The sequence below is a fragment of the Camelus dromedarius genome, chromosome 6, assembly GCF_036321535.1.
Source record: "Camelus dromedarius isolate mCamDro1 chromosome 6, mCamDro1.pat, whole genome shotgun sequence".
NCBI lineage: Eukaryota > Metazoa > Chordata > Mammalia > Artiodactyla > Camelidae > Camelus > Camelus dromedarius.
The window spans coordinates 58846132-58864578 of record NC_087441.1 but is presented as its reverse complement, the minus strand read 5'-3'; the positions used below and the strand labels follow the sequence as shown (position 1 = coordinate 58864578).

At 33.8% G+C, this 18447-nt stretch overlaps 1 protein-coding gene across 5 annotated transcripts in view; it reads right to left on the bottom strand.

The window, feature by feature from the left end:
• Nucleotides 1-18447, bottom strand: part of MAP3K7 (mitogen-activated protein kinase kinase kinase 7) — a 64796-nt gene that overhangs the window by 12713 nt on the left and 33636 nt on the right. For all 5 annotated transcript variants that reach the window (XM_010987685.3, XM_010987686.3, XM_064486850.1 and 2 more), the window contains one exon: nucleotides 10152-10216. In XM_010987685.3, coding sequence (XP_010985987.1) covers nucleotides 10152-10216 — 65 coding nt within the window. The remainder of the gene's footprint in view (nucleotides 1-10151; nucleotides 10217-18447) is intronic.

The following is an 18447-nucleotide window of genomic DNA, read 5'->3' as shown; positions in this document are numbered from 1 at the left end:
TAAATAAAGCGACAAAACTGCACGGAGAAAGGGACATAGTCACCATCATAGTGAGATATTTTGATACTCCCCTCTGTGATATGTAAAAGCGACAAAAACCAAAACATGCACACAATAAAACCTGACCTCCATAAAAAGCAAGCTTGATCTAAACATGTTTATCAACCCTATGCCTCACAAATGGAGACTATGCATTCTTTTCAAGCACCCATGGAACACTTACGAAAACTGATCATGGACTATGCCATAAGCAAATCTCAAAAAACTTAAAAAAGAATTTAGTACCATGTAAACCATATCTTTCCACACTGATTCAAAATTAACATTAAAAATTCCATCTGTCTAGAAATTTTAAAACACTTCTAAATAGCTTACTGATCAAAGAAAAAATGGAAATTAGAAAACATTTAAACTGAATTTTAACATGAATCATGCTAAAACCTATGGGTTGCATCTAAAGAGGCACTTAGAGAAAAAGATTTAATTCTAAATATTTATATGAAAAAGTAGGAAGCAGTGGCAACTTACAAGCTAGGGATCTAACTTACAGTGTTAGAAAAAGTATCAGGCTATAAGCTTCCCCAAAAGAAACAAAATAAGAATGAGAGAATACTATACACTTTTTGTGGTAAGTAAATTTAAAACAACAACAAAAAACTTAAACGTGAAATAGACAAATTCCAAAATATATAAATTACCAAAATTTCTATAAATTATAGAAAACATCAAGCCAAGAGGGTTTTTCAGGTAAGTTCTATCAAACATTCAAGAAAAAGACATTTTCAATCTTAAAAATATTGTTTTAGAAAACAGAAAAAACACTTCCTAATTCATTCTGTGAAGGCAGTAAAATCTGATTAACAAGGACAGTATGAGAAAAACTAATAGCCAATCTCTTTTATGAAAATAGATGCAGTCCTAGAAATTATATTAGCAAATGGAATTTGGCAGTGTAAAAGCAATAAAAATCATTAAAAAACTGAGGTTATCCGACAAATGCAAAGGTCACTGGCATTAGGAATTCTATTAACCCAATTCACCACATTGACAGATCAAAGGAGAAAAACCTCAATGGATACACAAAATATACTGGACAAAACTTAACATCCATTTATGAAAAATATATTTAACAAACAAATTACCAGTTAAGAGAATTTCTTCACTAGATAAGGGGTATTTATAAAAAGTCTAGAAATGTGACATATGACAGAAAATGGCATTATAGGATGGTTGGAAGATGAGAGAGAAGCCACAGGCAAGGAATGCACAGGGAGACCCAAGGGAATGGACAATGTTCCATTTCTTAAGTTGGGTGGTGGGTCCATTAGTATTTATTTTATTATCAGGATTCATAACTTACATACGTATAAATACATATATTATTGTCTATGTAGTGCTGTCTGGTATATTAAAAACCCTCAAAGGACCTACATACTAAAATGGTTTTCATTAGAATTTTTTTAAAAACAATTTTATTGACATGCTACTGAATAACCAATAGGATACTCAAAGAATATGGGGCTATATAAAGTAAAGCATAAGTAAATAAATTCATAAAGAATCTATTATCCAGCTTCAATGTGTAAATATAGAAACACTCAAATTTAAGACTGCATCAGGTAAAATGAGAGGCAATACAGTGGTGGAAAGTACTCCTGAGTAGAAATCAGTAGTGAGAGTTCTAATTATGGTGTAATGTATAACTGAGTTTACTTCAAGAAGTTTTGCTTTCTTTCTCTGCAGAGGGATTGGGGTTGGGTTGAAGTTGTGATAACTTTTAGTGCTCCATCAAGCGCTAAAATTTTTTCATTTTAAGCCTTAAAAACTCCCAATGAATTGAGAATATTATAGTGAAAGGTACTTTTACAACATTTCAGAGATAAAATTGTTAAACAATTTTGAAGAGAAGAAAAACTGTTACTTTCATCTTGGGTACCTAATGAAATTGTTTCAGAAATTCCAGAAAGCTTTTTCTCTACCATAAGCAATTTTAAACTCCGTAACAGACTGGTCTTTCCAAAATCTTGGTTCATTCAGGCCATACCCAATAGGTGCTCTGTGTTATCACGATGCTCATCCTGCTCTCTCCTTCTTGCTATTCCTCTCCAACCTGTAGCGCTCTGCTCAGGTTTCCTTCAACATTATGTGGCCATCCTTTGAGCCAAACAAAGCCAGACCCTGCATCTGAGGATGGGGAATGCCTAACAGTATGATTTACTGGTTGTTATTGTATCAGTCATCAAATTCTCACCCTGGTGATGACCCTCCACTGGCAGGTTTACCTTACCTTCCCAGATTGTCTCCCCTCAAACAATTCCTTATGCCTGTTTCCCACGCTGCTTTTAATCCTGACTTCAATATTCATCCAAAGACAATACGGTATAGGGCAAAGAGCATGTATGAAATTGAACTATCTAAAAGTGCCACTTTTATAGGTCAAAAACAGTCAAATATCAGCAAATTCACATGGTTTAGTCTTAATACTTTGGAGACTCCAGTTTAAATCCAGTCAGCCATTTATAGCTGTGTGAACTTGAACAAGCAACTCGCCTCTCTGAGCTACAAGTTCCTCATTTATCAAGAGTGGACGAGAAGTAGTAGTAATAGCTGAGAAGTCAGGCTTTGTAGACAATACAACCTAGAGTTTGAGTCTCTGGTCAGTCATTTATTAGGAGTATGGCTTTAGATAATTTAGATTATTTAATCTCTAAGACTCAATAGTAAAACAAGAACAGTATTACCTACCTACCTCATTAGATTGTAAAAATTGAATGAAATAATGTATATGAAGAGTCTTGACACAATAAAAATGCTCATTAAATGGCAATTAGGTTGTTGCAAACATAAGATGGGAATATATAAGTAGACTTGTAGCATCTAACAGTTCCTTTCCTAGTTAAAAATTATAGCTCTTTTAAAAAACATATTCAGTGACTAAACTCTGCCACAAAGATATTTTTCTTTTGGTGTGTATTTAGTCTGTTTATAAGCTTCAGTGTGAGCCTGAAATGCTTTATATCACTCTCAAAGTCTGTAATTCCTCAAAAGCATTAAAATCTAAGGGCAGAGATCATGCATACTTTTATATTGGACTCAACAGAATTTAGGAAATTTCCAAATACACCATATAATAAATAAAAACCATATAATATAGTAAACAACCATATAATAAATACTCATTAAATAAAATGACAATAACCATATCCTAAATACTCATTAAATAAAATGACAATACAACTTTTTGTCACTCAGATTAAGGCTTAGGCTTACTTGCCTTTGATATATAGTAAGAATAAGAATATACACCACAGAGAACTGGTGATGAAATACTTAACCCTTACCTTTAGAATGCTGTTAACCTTGGTAAAGCAAATACAGATATGACATTGTTCCTGGGTCCTTTAACCTTCTTTGACTGAGAGCTATGTCTTGATGGTTTAACAAGTGTGCACTGACTTGACTATAGTTCTAATTCCCATTGTAAATCAAGAGCAATTTATCTTCAAAGTGCTGGTAGAGGAGGGTTTCAGTCAGCCTAATGTTATGCTAATAGTCTTACTTTAACACTTTAAAGGGAGAAATAAATATAAGAATTTGTGACATGTGAGAATCAATATCCGTTATGAGAAATTAAACAAGATACAGTACAAGTAAGAATTAGGTTTACAAAATATAAGAATGAATTTTGTATATTAAAAAAAGTCACTGAATATTTGTGATATTAAAACAAATAATCCTACTTGGACCTAGTATGAACTATCATGTTCCTTAAACTTAAATCTTTCTTAAGAGAATTCTTTGCTACTTATTTCTTTCTTTCTAAGAAACTCTTAGCACCTCACGTACACACTCAATTGTTCTACTTCAGATTTCCTATAAGCTATAAAACTAAGAAATAAGGCTAATAGTTTTAGGTTAAGTCTCAAGACTGGTCTTTAAAGCTACAAGAAAAGCTACGAGTTAAATTTAAATCCATAAATTAACTAATAAATGTTTAATATTTCAAGGAATGAGTATCTCAAGGAATAACAGAATATGTTAACATGTTTGTATTAAAAAAAAAAAAACTAAAGAAATATTTAAAAACAAGCCATAACTGTATTTTCTGAATACCTGAAAAATACAAGACATAAATAAGAAGAGGTAATATTTATTTAAAAAAAAATCAAACTAGTTTGTGGGTTAAATTTATGTATTACTGCTGGCAAGATACTATAAAGAAGTCTTATTTTTATTTAAGAAAAATCACTGGTAAAATTCTGACAGTCATAAGTGCTCTGAAACTATGAAAATTCATTTAGGTTGCTCCTTCCACCAAGACATTTACAATTACTTTACTCTATTCTCAAAGAAACTGTAAAGTTTAAGAGATACAGAGAAACCTGACTTACGACAAGGGTTGGATATGAAAGTGGTTATGAGAGTAGAGAAAGGCTAAATAGCAATTTAAGGCAGCAAAAGAACACTAAGCCAAATTTAAACTGCAGGGTAAATTACCATCAGTAGACATGAACCAGAATTGGACTTTGACTAAAACTTTATCTCTGTATTTATAAAAAGAAGTTGAGAGCTATTTACAAACAAAAATAAAGCTTTGCTTTTTATGTCTCACCTGAAAGACTGGGAAAATATTTTCATAAAATCTATGGCCAGGGCTACTATTTCAACTGACATTTGAAAGCTATTTAAAACCTTCAGAAATCATCTTAGTTGCTAAAATTATACAAGCATGAAACACAGAGATTAAACGCTGATTTACATGATATTTTTGTGACTTTACATTTGAGTAACACAAATATTAAAAACAAATGGGTATCAGAATGGCCATCATTTGGAAGTCCACAAATGACAAATGCTGGAGAGGCTGTGGAGAAAAGGGAACCCTCCTATACTGCTGGTGGGAATGCAGTTTGGTGCAGCCACTGTGGAAAACAGTATGGAGATTCCTCAAAAGACTAGGAATAGACTTACCGTGTGACCCAGGAATCCCACACCTGGGCTTATATCCAGAAGGAACCCTACTTCAGGATGACACCTGCACCGCAATGTTCATAGCAGCAATATTTACAATAACTGAGACACAGAAACAGCCTAAATGTCCATCAACAGATGACTGGATAAAGAAGATGTAGTATATTTATACAATGGAATACTATTCAGCCATAAAACCCGACAACATAGCGCCATTTGCAGCAACACGGATGTTCCTGGAGAATGTCATTCTAAGTGAAGTAAGCCAGAAAGAGAAAGAAAAATACCATATGAGATCGCTCATATGTGGAATCTAAAAAAAAAAACCAAAACCAAAAAAACATAAATACAAAACAGAAACAGACTCATATAGACATAGAATACCAACTTGTGGTTGCCAGGGGGACGGGGGTGGGAAGGGACTGGGATTTCAAAATGTAGAATAGATAAACAAGATTGTACTGTGTAGCAAAGGGAAATATATACAGGATCTTGTGGTGGCTCACAGCAAAAGAGAATGTGACAATGAATGTATGTATGTTCATGTGTAACTGAAAAATTGTGCTCTACACTGGAATTTGACACAACATTGTAAAATGACTATAAATCAATAAAAAATGTTTAAAAAAATGGGTATCAGCAGGTAATGTGGATTTTCAAGGGTACTTCTTCCATTGATTAAATCTATACATGACAGGGTGTATTAAAAACATTCTAATGTGAAATTGTGGGCTCAAATCGAATTCTGGCTTCACTATGGTTGATTGCAAGAAAATTTCAGAATTTTATTTTTCTTATGTGGTCATTAAATTCTCCAATAGGAAGGTATACTATGAACCTGAAATTATTTAAGACTACTATGTAAACTTCTGATTTAGAGCTTTAATAGGAAATTATTTACACTAAAGGAGTACAGAATGAGAATGAACAACTGTAGCAGTATGATACATTATATCCCTTAAATAAATAATAACAATGTACATCTCTTGATATGTGATACAAGGCCTTAAAGCGAGTACTTTCCATGATCCCTGATAGAGGCTTCCCTTACGATACAGAAAGAATAGGATGCCAATGGACTTTACTTTTTTCCAAGTGCTATTTTTGTTTTATTTCTGGACAATACTGCAGTGGACTGTATTGTTTTATTTCTGGGTAGTTATATAGTGAACTGAGAATAAGGAAGTGGTAAGAGCCCTGGGAGGCGCACTCTGGGGAGGCAGGCATACAAGCACGTATTAAGCATCTAATGTGTGTCTGGTACTTCCACATGTTATAAGAATGTCGGGGTTGATGTTATGGTCCCCACTGGCAGATAAAGTTGCTGAAGCTCAGGGAAATTAAGGACTTGTCCAAAGCCACATATCTGACTAGTAAAAGTAGATTCTAAAGTCCACATAGAAATCTAGCATGTTTGGTCCTTTAAATAATCATAATTGCATCATCTTCCAGTCATCACTGACTGCAGCACTCTCCAAGAGAAATCTTGAAAACAAATCTATATTGGACACAATTCCAGAAGGGGTATGCAGGCTTACACGAAAATGTACACTTTTAGTGAAACATAGAAAGGTTCACCCAAATATATAAAAAAACAAATCTGTGCAGTCATCTGTAGAAATTTATTATCAAGGTGAGAGCCTGGCTCAACAATATGATACAGCCAAAACTCATCATCAGTAAACAGTGTTTAAAAACTTAACAACGATGCAGACCATCAGAAGCCAAAACACTTGAAACTAAAGAGGTCTAGGATTACTTTACGATGTACTGCATTCCGTTTTATACGCAAGATGGAACGACAGGTGTAGAGTTTGTGTGCTTTGCAATCAGATCTAGATTCAGAATTTGGTTACAGCAATTACTGGCAGAGTAAGGGAAGTAAAGACTTAGGTTAAGGTTAAGTTTCTCTAACCCTCAGTTTATCCAACTGCATAATAGGGAAAATAAAAAGTATCCAGTTTATAGGGTTAAGACTTAAAAAACATCCATTAAAGGCCTGACTGGCACAAAACTGGTGCACAAAAAATAAAAGGCAGTTATTTTTACTGTAATTCTCTAACTGATCTGGGCATAAATCTGATCTGCCCAAAAAAGCTCCCAGGAGACTGGGCCTTCTTGGTACTGTCAGTGTACCCTGGCTAAAGGCTACCAGGAACACACCTGTGGTGGGATGAGTTGGGTTGAGTATTTGTTGCAGTGAGGCAAAATGCTCACCGTGGGGTACTTTGGAGTGTCTCAGTAAGTTGGTTTTAGAAAGAGCTTACTAGAAGATCTGGGCTTTCGTTAAGTGATTTTGAGGAGGCTCTAAGGAAAGAGGGGGTCACTCTAGATTGGCTACTGTCAGAAAGCAGCAGCAATACTACAGGGAGGCCAGACCCGAGTGAGGATAGAGCTGCAGTCGGTAAAGCAGCAGCAGTCACTCATCTCTGCCAGGAGAGGAAAATGTTTGCTATTTCGTGGGCAGCACAGTGACCTTGTTTTTGTCTGTTCTTAGACAACATTATAAAATGGTCTTGTTTGGTCTCATTTTATTATGATCTCAGAGTAACTTTGTCTACTGAGAGATTGTTTATATCCAGCGTCTAACAACACTGAGGCCGTAGTATCAGACCGGTTCCTGGATATTAGGGGTAGCTTTTTTCTTTCTCAGTATCTTCTCAAGTGGAGGCCAGATCCACCACATGTGCTCAGGGAGCTTCCTGAATTAATACAAACCTGAATTCATTAATTTAAAAGTGAGTTGTATATTGCATGGATGCAATCTTTTATATGAATATTTACATATTTACTTTTAATTAAGGTGCTTGCTTTGTTCCCTATTCCTCCTCTGGCCATATAAAAACAATCAATTTAATTTTAGTTGACATATGAAAAGTTTAAGTGATTTTATTAAATCAGTCCTGAATCAAGAGCCAAAGTAGAAACTCCTATCATATCACTGTCTTCTATGAGATGTAATATTAAACTTTATTAGTAAGCTTTCTCTTTTCCTGATGACTATAGTGGCCGGGCAAATTCTTTCATGTTTCTTTATGAAACTCCATGGCCAAAACAAACAAAAAACCCCTATGCATCTGTTTAATCACTGCTTAGCTAGACTTTAAAAAGAACTATACCTTCAACGTTGAAAATCTGGATTATACATACTTTTCTTCTTCAAATAATGTTATTTTCATGAGTAATTAAAAGGATTTAATGGTCATTTATCATAATATTTTCAGGGGAAAATGTCTGCATAGTATATTAGGATTACTATTTGTCATTCTCATCCCAAACTGGATATCAGGCATTTTCAGTTTGTAATATTTAAGTAATTTACAAAGACTGAATCAATTTTAAAAACTGGCTACACAATGGTTACACATCATTCGTTTTAGAACAGGTTTTAGCACCACATCAAACTCCCATTCACTCTAAGTCATAGAGTAGAGTAATGACAATTCATGCAAGTGACTGTCTCATAATCAAAGTTCGAGTGTTTTACTACCTGAAGGTATTGTAAATGAAAAGGGTTATGATCACAGTCTTAAGTAACACAGAACTTGTGAGGAAATAAGTAAGGCTTGGTATGGTGAGGTCAGTCCTGAAATATATCAATGTCTTTCTTACAGAGTACAGAGAAAAGCACTCCCACTAGCCGATGTGTGCTGAACTGTCTTACAGCAAGCCTCTCATTCCTAGTCAAAGGGAGAACACTTGGCTAGAATTCCTCATAACTGGAATATCAATAGCAATAAAAAACAGCATTAAAAAGGCCGAGCTCATCAAGCCTCTAAGGAATCAAAGCAAATACCAGATGTCAAGCTATCTGCTACTAAATGCCCTGATTAATACTTTAAGTATTTGAGGGGGAGAAAGTGGGAAACTTCATTCAAAAGTTCTAGGGTCTCACAAAAGCAGATATGCTGATAAAGCTGCTATTAAGTAAATGCAATCAAGATTTAGGATCACTTAATATCATAAAATATACAATGAATTAATATGTATGCATATACATTCTATGTATGTATCTGTGTATATATGTATTTGAGTATGTGTATTGTGAGGCACTGTGAGAAATACAAATATTTTCAGATATAAATGAAGGTCAAGGGTAATTTACCATTTAAATATCTCAAGTGGTTTTTGTTAGTTAAATTAGCTGATGGCTAGAAAAGGATTTTAAATTTTTATTAACGACTACAAAAGAATCTCTAAAATTTCAAGTGTTATCAAAGTGAAATAATAATAAAATATCTTTTCAGGATGAAAAACACTAATACATTTTACCTTAAATTAAATCATACTGTTTATAATATACAATCCTATGATGCTACATGAATAGGAACCATAACGTGGTATCATTACTTCAGATGCATGCTATACTCATAAAATTTACTTATTTCAGCACAAGTGAAAGCAAATCAACAACGAAACCTAATTAGTTCTCATATTAAGAATATGATATAAATTACATAGGTTAAGGTTGTTGTTCTGAATAACAGAAAAAACAATGACTGCTACTTTTATATGCTCGATTGGTTAAAATTCTGTACTTGTCAGTAATGGTTTAAATTATAGCACTGTCTGGATCATCTACAAAGAGAGAAGGGGAGTTTAGAAGAACCATCAGAAATATAAACATGAAGAATGAAAACCAGACAGAAGTCTTTCTAGAGATTATCCATCTGTTCAGTAAATATTCTCTTAAGGATGTTTCACAAAAATACAAATCTAGTGGATATGACAAATTAAAAGATTCTCCAAGTACGTCAGTCCCTTATTTGATCCCAGAGGAGTAACATCTTATTGCGGAAATACTTATTCCCCTCATTAGTACAAAGGAGACAACACTAATAATTCATTTTAGAGGACAATGTTAATGATAAAACATTAAATTACAAAACTGAATACTTCCTTATTAAAGCATATATAAAAACCACATAACATACAGCGAACTATTGAATTAATCAATCTACTTTCATAAATTTTCCTTCAAGTTAAATCAATAATGACATCTATATTTTTCTTTTTCCCCTTAATTATTTAAGCTCAAGTGCTAATGAACGTCTCTATCATAATTTTAGGTCAACTCACAAAACTAATTTTGCAGGGTACATATATTATAGTTAATTCTTGGTTTCTGCCCATTACTGTTCTTCAAATCAAAGACAGAGAATTCGAACGTTAAGTCTTACCTGACCAGGTTCTGTTCCAGTAACAGTCAAGTCTTGGATGGATCTACGTCTTGGCTGCCCGTTGCCTTTTAAAAAATAAAAAAAGTGAAATACTGAACTCTATTCAAACAGACAATAAGGGTTGAACTGCTACAGTAGGAAGCTGGAATTTGTTGCTCCTTGGATCTACACAAAATCTTTGTGGAAAAAAGAAGTGAGTTTATGTTAAAAATAAAAAATAGAAGAGAAAAAGATGTAATGAAAGGAAGAGAAATAGCTATAGTATTTTAACTCAAAAGTTGCTGGCCTACAACAAAGTATGTCCTAATACAATAAACCATGCCTACCACACGAATAGCTGCTAAACTCTCTTCTGCCATCTTCTGTCATGTGTTTAAATAGATGAATGCTTGGGGGCTGGGGCTGATGATGGCATCTATTTCAAGGGCCTTACGTTACAGTTTCTACAGCAAGACAGCTAGCAGGTTGTAAGCCATGACTGACTTTAAACAACAGCAGTACTTTGTTCATTTCAGGGCCTAAAAGGATGCTTAGGCTTGAATTTATTATACTGAGTCACACTTACCTAATCCCATTAGTCTCTGTCAGAATCTAGTAATTATTTGTGAACAACGACTCTTAATTTCCTACTAAAGATGAATGACTCTCATCCCTTTCTCAAATATACAGCTTGTTGAAATGGGCTAGTGTGTTAATCCTGCTTTAGGAACTCCTATGCTAAAAATAATTTTAAAAAAAATCAGTTTATGAGAGAATTCTACAAATGTTAGGTCTTTCAACAAAATGGAATGAATTAAACAATAGCTTCACTCAGCACTTCTATTTGGGAATAGAGCTGTTTATACAGTGTCTTCTAAGATAAGAGATCAGCTGTCTAAAAGGAAACACCAAAATATTATGAGTAACAGCTGACATAATACTCAAAATTCTTTTGACTATGAAAGCTGTATTATGTAATATCTCACCTAGTGGGCAGCATTCGGAATATGCACTCTAATAGTTGTGGCTTGCTTAGCAGACAGAATTCATTCTTAAAATTTTATATTTCCGTAACCTTCAGTTTAATTTAGCATCTTTATCAATGTGACCCTAGTAATTTGCACATAAACTAAAAGGCCCTTACACAAAAATATAATAATGTTTAATGCAATATGTGTAGTGATTATAAAAACTCAAATTTATAGCCATCCTTGAAAGTATAACTCTTTTCTATTTAAAGCTATGTTTTAGAATTCTTTGCATAATCTTAAATTTACTTCAAATTTCATTTTATTCCAAGTTCTAACTTTCAATTACAAATTGACATAACAAATTGCACATTTATCAAACTGGGTACACTAAAGATATTTATGTGAAAACTTTTATTACTATCCCTGTTTCCTGAGGACAAAAAGGATCCCCACCACCATGACTAATAAGCAATTTTAGGCACATTTCATTCAACACAATCATTCTAAAATTAGCTTAGATGAGACAGGCTTGTAAAAGTGTCTGGAATTCTTTTTTCAGATTAGCAACATTTGTGAATGTGGGGAACCACCCAGCACATGTGTCTAAAAATCATTACATCACCATTGCAATAACAACAAAAATAAACTCAAATCTAGATGGGAGTAGGAGGAAAGGGGAATAAAAACTTCTAAGTAGGGTAAAGGAGAGCCGACAGTTAACAAATGCCATAAAATATAGAAATCTTCAAGCTACAGCATGAGTCAAAGCAAGCAATAGTAGGCATTTTAAGTAGCATAACCATGGCAGAAACCATCTGGCAAACAGTTCAGACAAAGCAAAAAAGGATTGCAATCAACAAATACTTGTTGCTCCAATATTGTTTTAAGTCAAAACTTAGAAATATGAATGGGAAAAAAACATCAAGCTCTTATTTTTGCAAGTTAAAATTACTGGGTGTGTGCTCAGCAAATTTAGACTGATTCTGAATTTTCTGGTAACTATATACTAATTGAGAAGCTCAATTTATACTTTTTCATGGTTCTTTGATATGTGCATACCTATATTACACATGGTAGTAAAAAGGAACAAAAAGTAGAAACGAGGGACAATATAACTGTCAACAGATGCCTAATCAAGGAATATGAAACCTGTAAATGACGTCCTGAGTATTTTGTTCTGCAATGAATTCTGGAACGTTCATGACTTTGGATAGGCAACACAAGATATTTTTAAGAATAACTTTCCTAAGGAAGAACAAAAGGGATATACTACATCCCTTAGCCCATCTTACCTCTTTTCCTCCCTCCCCACAAAAGGGTGGTTGGTATAGCAACTTATAGGTTGATTGTTTTTACAACACTAAAACTAAATTCATCTCTTCAACAAACTGCCCTTTTAAAGTACAACTGATTTCCTGAGCAGGTTATTTGAAAGTCATCACAGAGTTCCTCCAGAGACTGCTGGCTTAGGTCCCAGACAGTCATTCCTGTGGTTTTTCTTACCGGTGTCCTTAGTTTAACTACTTATATTTTTCTGTTCCAAACTTCCTGAAGACTCTCTTCGTGTAAAAATCAACACTACATTTTCCTGGAGACGTCTCTTAACCAAAATGTTGGAAATTTTGATATTCGTAAGTTTTGAATATTAAAAATAATGGCGCACTATTCTTGTGCTTAGAATATACAAGATTTAAAAAATCCACACAGCGCTATACACTGTATTTTACTACTGCTTCATGGTAAACTGAATATGTAATGTTAAAACGTATGTTCTCATTTAGGCTGCCACAAGTTTCATATTCCTTTACTAATTTCAACAATTCTGGCTTACTTCTTAAGGGCCCCTTCAGGGTAGGTTTTCTTTTCCCCCTACCAAAGGAAAGCCATTATTATTCATGAGTTTTCCTTTCTAATAAACAAGCTTTGTTAGGTTACAGTTCAATTATTTTGATTAAAAAAAGTGATCTCGATAGACTACAATACAGTGGAAAAAATGACCTAATATTCACTGCAAGGTCAGAAGCACTTTCTTGTTTAATTATCCACGAATACAGAATTGTATTGAAGGTGAGGTGGCAGAAGCACTTGGCAGAAGCAGGTATAATATTACCTCAGTGGAGTCTTCCTTGGGACTCAGCATCCCTACACAAAATTTTACAGCTGTTAATGACACTATCTGTGAAGGGCAGGAAGTTGCAGATCTAGACAAGCTCAATTCTTTCTAACTCATGGTCTCTTCATAGTGGCACTGCACTTCAGGGCGAAAAATTATGCTAATAATTTATGTACTCTACAGTTCAGTTAAAGAAATGTTCACAAGTAGTATCTACTGGTTCTTGAACCAAATATAGTATTAGAAGGTTATATTTCAGTCCTGATGAGAAAAGCAAATTAGGGCACAGGGGTCTCTGAACAGCATCTCAGCCTCCAGAGAACACAAGTTCTCACCCCTCCCCACCACTCCCCATCTGTCTGCCAATTACCCAAGGTATCTGAAGATTCTGACACAGGACAACAGCACATAGAAACCTAGCTATCCATTTACTGTTTGTTAAATACTATGTTTGGACCTTCCCATACTCTACTTAACTACTTATTATACTTTTGGTAAATAACCAATATATAATAGAGCTAAATGTACCTGACTGAAATTAAAAGAGAATGAATATTCTTTAAATTTTTCTCAAAGAGATCTAAATTTAACTGAAATCATAAGGACTCCTAAAGTTTCTTTTCACCTTTAAGAATGATATTACAAACAATATGTATTAATTAAATTCAAGGACTTGGGCAAGAATATTTTATATATTTTAATAAGGTTGACTCAAAACACTTGCATATTCAATCTTCTTTATCATATCCTTAAGAATAGTACGTAAGACAGAAAACCCTCTTTGCTCAAAGCATTCTATCACTCTTAAATGTTATGCCATGTTAATTTAGGCTTAGAAATAACAACAAAAGGTGTACCAAAGTACCACTGCTCAAGGTTCTCAAACAGAAGCACATTAAGGCAATGCTTATCTCTCAAATAAACGAGAAAATTTTCAAGGGTTTAAAATGAAACCAACTATTATAATTTAGTCTGAACTAAAAAAGAAATTCAGAACATACCAATCATATTATAGTAGTATTAATAAAAACTATCTAAATATAAATATGCTACAAAACTACAATTTTTAAAAAGACATTATTTATAATATAATTACAATAGTCACACAACATCAGTATTTGCAAAAATTTACTTTTGCAAATTATGTTGGAAATTTATTTCATTTCATAATAGCAATCAATCTGATATAAACTATGTACAAGGATCTTCACAATAAAGAGGGAAAAAGTATGGAAGACTGATGTTTTAATTAAATGTTTTGCAGGTGGTATATATATATATGCATTTGACAGTACGTTTTTCCAGTGGATTTCAAAATGTATTATAATCACACTTGACTTCCTTAAGTGCTGTAACTCTTTACACAAGGACTTCAGAGCAGGACTGCTGATCTCCCTTTGATTACTAGAGCCATGGACAAAATTTGTTTTCTTTGACTACTATGCTTTGAACTAGAAAAGGTTGTTCCCCCTGTTTTGGAAACTTTACCTCTGATATGTGAAATTTTAAAAGAAATGTAAAATTTAGGTATTCTTCTAACATCATATCAAATGTTATTATCAGAATGTATTACATAGTTTCACAATTCATAATCCCTATTTCATTTAAGAATTTGAGATAAAGATGGGGGAAAAATTTATCATTGGAAGCTTGGATAGTAACAAAAACAAAATGTAGAAAAGTCAAGAAAAATCCAAGTAAAAGAATCAAATAGATAAAAATCCATATTCTTAAAGGGAAAAAAAATTAGAAAAATTTAAAGCAATCCAATAATCTGCCACCCATCCTCTTGTCTTCAAATAAAAGTAACACAAATTAAAATGTACTGGCTGAAAAGGAGAAAAGGATTATACTTTTAAAACTCTAAGTTTTAATGGAAAACATTTAAGAAAGCCTATTTCCTTTCCTCAAAGTCCATTCCAATTTATCTGCTTACAATGTTCAATAAACAAACGAATTAGAAAATTGTAGATCAAATGGTTTAAATTCTGGGCAAGAAACTTCCACATTTACATTTACTTTGCTTAGGTAGCACAGTGCTATTTAGCAGGATCTTCTCCAAAAATGAAGTTAGCAAAATGTCATACTCCATTGGTAATTTGCTCTTAATTATGTATCTTGCTTGGCGGGGAAGGAAGCCAGATTGATCCAAAGCCACCCTTTGTGGGCAGGAGGGAGTAGAAAGGAGGGTTATCCATACTGCAGTTTGCCAGTACCTCTTCAGAGCCAGTTAAGCAGGAGGGGTATAAAAAACTGTGTAGTTTGATCCATAGGAAGCCCTGAAGTATTAAATGTCCACTTCTGCATGACCTGAGAGACTACTAAACTGATGAAATTGTTGTCAGCCATAAGTTGCTTGTTCTTTCTCATTTGAATGATGAAACACTATACAACAGTGTTGAAGAACAAGGAAAAAACAAGATCTGAATTTGTTGATGTATGACCAAGTTAGGCATTTAAGTCATTATAAAAATGTATTTTGAAAAGTTCATTAGAGTAATAGTGTGTATTTAAAAATTTTTTAAACTTGGTAAGGTTTTTAAAAATGCTAGAAGCAACAAACATTTCAGAAAAGATACATCTGTACATTCCCAGTAAGTACACATAAAAATTTAGGTGATGCTTAAAGAAGCACTCTTACTAATAAGTGGCAGCTCATTCCAAGAGGTACATTAGACTTAGTATGTTGGCCAAAGGAAAGTATTATTGAAACTACTTATCTGTAGCAGATAAGATAAAAAAAATATAGCTGTATTTAAAAAATGCTGACAACTGGGATCCAGTGCTAATTAATACCAGTTTGGATATATCAAGAAGTATCTGGTAATAACACAGAACTTGTACAAAATTGACTTAAAGGAAAAAAATTCTAGACAGTATTAAGAAATTTGGGGAATTAAATTTCACATCCTTTATAACTAAAATGGCCATGTAACACATTTGAGATATTCCCAAAGCATAGGTTATATTTTTGTGTTTAATTTAAAAATACAACCTAAGAACAAACTAATGTTTGGCTTTTATATCCAATTGTTTCAATTGCAGCACTTGCATTCTTTTATTAAAGTAAAACTGATTAGCTTAGCATTTGGCTATCTGGGGGAAAAAAACAACAAAAATATTTAATAAAATGTATTTCTGAACACTATTTCCATTCGAACAGCATCATTACTCTGGCAATTAGGAGCAGAATTAAGTGTTCCTGACTCCATAAGGATCCAATTCATAAAAGAGGGTTGGTCTCCTAGCTGGAGAGCTCTCTTTAATTTAGTGTGAACCCGAAGGAGAAGCGAGGCAGAATTACTCTAACTTTTCTGATTTAAACAAAACAAGAGAAAATGGATGTAATTCGGCATCAGAAGATCTAGGATGGGATCCTGGCTGTGTGACTCTTGGAAAACCATTCAGCATCATCAGATCTAAGTTTTTAATCTGTAAAATGGCTATAATTTTATCTGATAAACTAGTTATAAGATTGTTATAAAGGTCAATTAAGATGATGTGCTTTAAACTATTTTACAGAGCATCTAACCAGCATTTTTCAGCCTTGGCAATGCTGATGTTTCAGGCTGGATGATTCTTGGCTGTGGGAGGCTGCCCAGTACATTGCAGGATGTTGAGCAGCATCCTTGGCTACTGTCCTCCATATGCCAGTAGCACCTACTAGTTTTGACAATTAAAAATGTCTCCAGATGTTGCCAAGTGTCCCCTGGGGGACAAATTCACCCTTGTTGAGAACCATTGAGACTATTATTCTTCCTCCTCTTTCTCTTCCTCATTATCTTCTACAGTACTGGCTACTTCACCCACTACGTGTGTGTGTGTGTCTGTTCTTAATACTTACCCATAAGACCTGGATTAAGATTATAGTGTGATTTGCCTAAACTTTCCTGATTCCTTCAAACATTTAAGATAATCACAGCTCAGGAGTATGAATGTTTAAATGTTGCCATTTCTTTAGTCACAATACTATTTCCTTAAACTTAGTAACTTTCAGCATGCAGATAAAATGATCTCAAGAACTTTGCTAATTTTGAAAGTAGACTATGACTCAATAAATAAAATTAGTATGTGAGGAATGGGTTAAAGCTATTCTCTAAACAGCAGAGGTAAAAATGTTATAAAATAAACCATTCTGATAACCAGAATAACAATTACTCTAAAAATAAAATGGTTTTGTATAGATCAAATGGCCCCTAAGAACTGTATAACTTGTATTTTATACATACCTATAATATACAGATTTTATATATATCCTAGGTCCTAGTTGCAGGAGCTCAATAATAGTCCATTCATTTATATAATCAGCACACATTCATTAAACACTATGTGTGAGGCATTGAGCCAGATACTGCTGATTCCATCAATGATAAATAACAAAGACATGGTCTCTATCCCCAGGTTTCACTTTACTAGAGTAGAAAAGAACCACTAGTTATTCAGATATGACACTATGCTAAAAGCACAATCACAGGCAAAGTACAAAGTGCTGGAGCATTCACCTAATCACGCTCATGATTGTGTGCAGGGGAAAACTATACTTCCTTATCAAAATTTTAGAGGAAGAGGTAGAGGAAAACCTAAAGCAAAAGGGTAAACGATAATTTTGACAACATATACTAATCAATACTGAAGGTCACATAGGCTATTTAAGTTTCTATCAAAGTAGTGACTTAGATTCATCTATGAAATGATCACCTTAAGAAATAATAGCAATTCACCAATACGAGACACTGAAGTACCATGTGTGAGTTAGGTATAAAAACATGTCATCCGCAAGAAGATTCTCCTGATAATACTCAGGAATCAGAATTGACCATAATTCTTTGGCAAGATACCATGCAAAACAGCAAATCTCATTTAGTTTTACTTTGTTTCTGTTTCCTAGGTTAAGGCAAAATAGCATTAAGAAACTCTCTTTTCTCAATTTCAAATTTCACTTGCTACCAACAGAAAGAGGCTGGGATAGAAAGCCTAGAGGGAGCCCCAAAAGTAGTATCTAAGGAAGGAAAGGAGCCAAGGACAACAAATATTTTTTAAAAGTTGTTTCCTCTTTCTGCTGGGTGCAAAGAAGGTCTGGGATCAGCTCTTCTGCTCACTTAAAAGATGAGAGGAAGTTGGTGGACTTCTGGGCTGGTATGCTCCCTTCCATGAAAAGGTTTACTTTACCTTCTACTTTATCCTCAGTTTGGAGATCTGAGGTTTCCGGCCAAGGCCACTTCAGTGTAGTTAA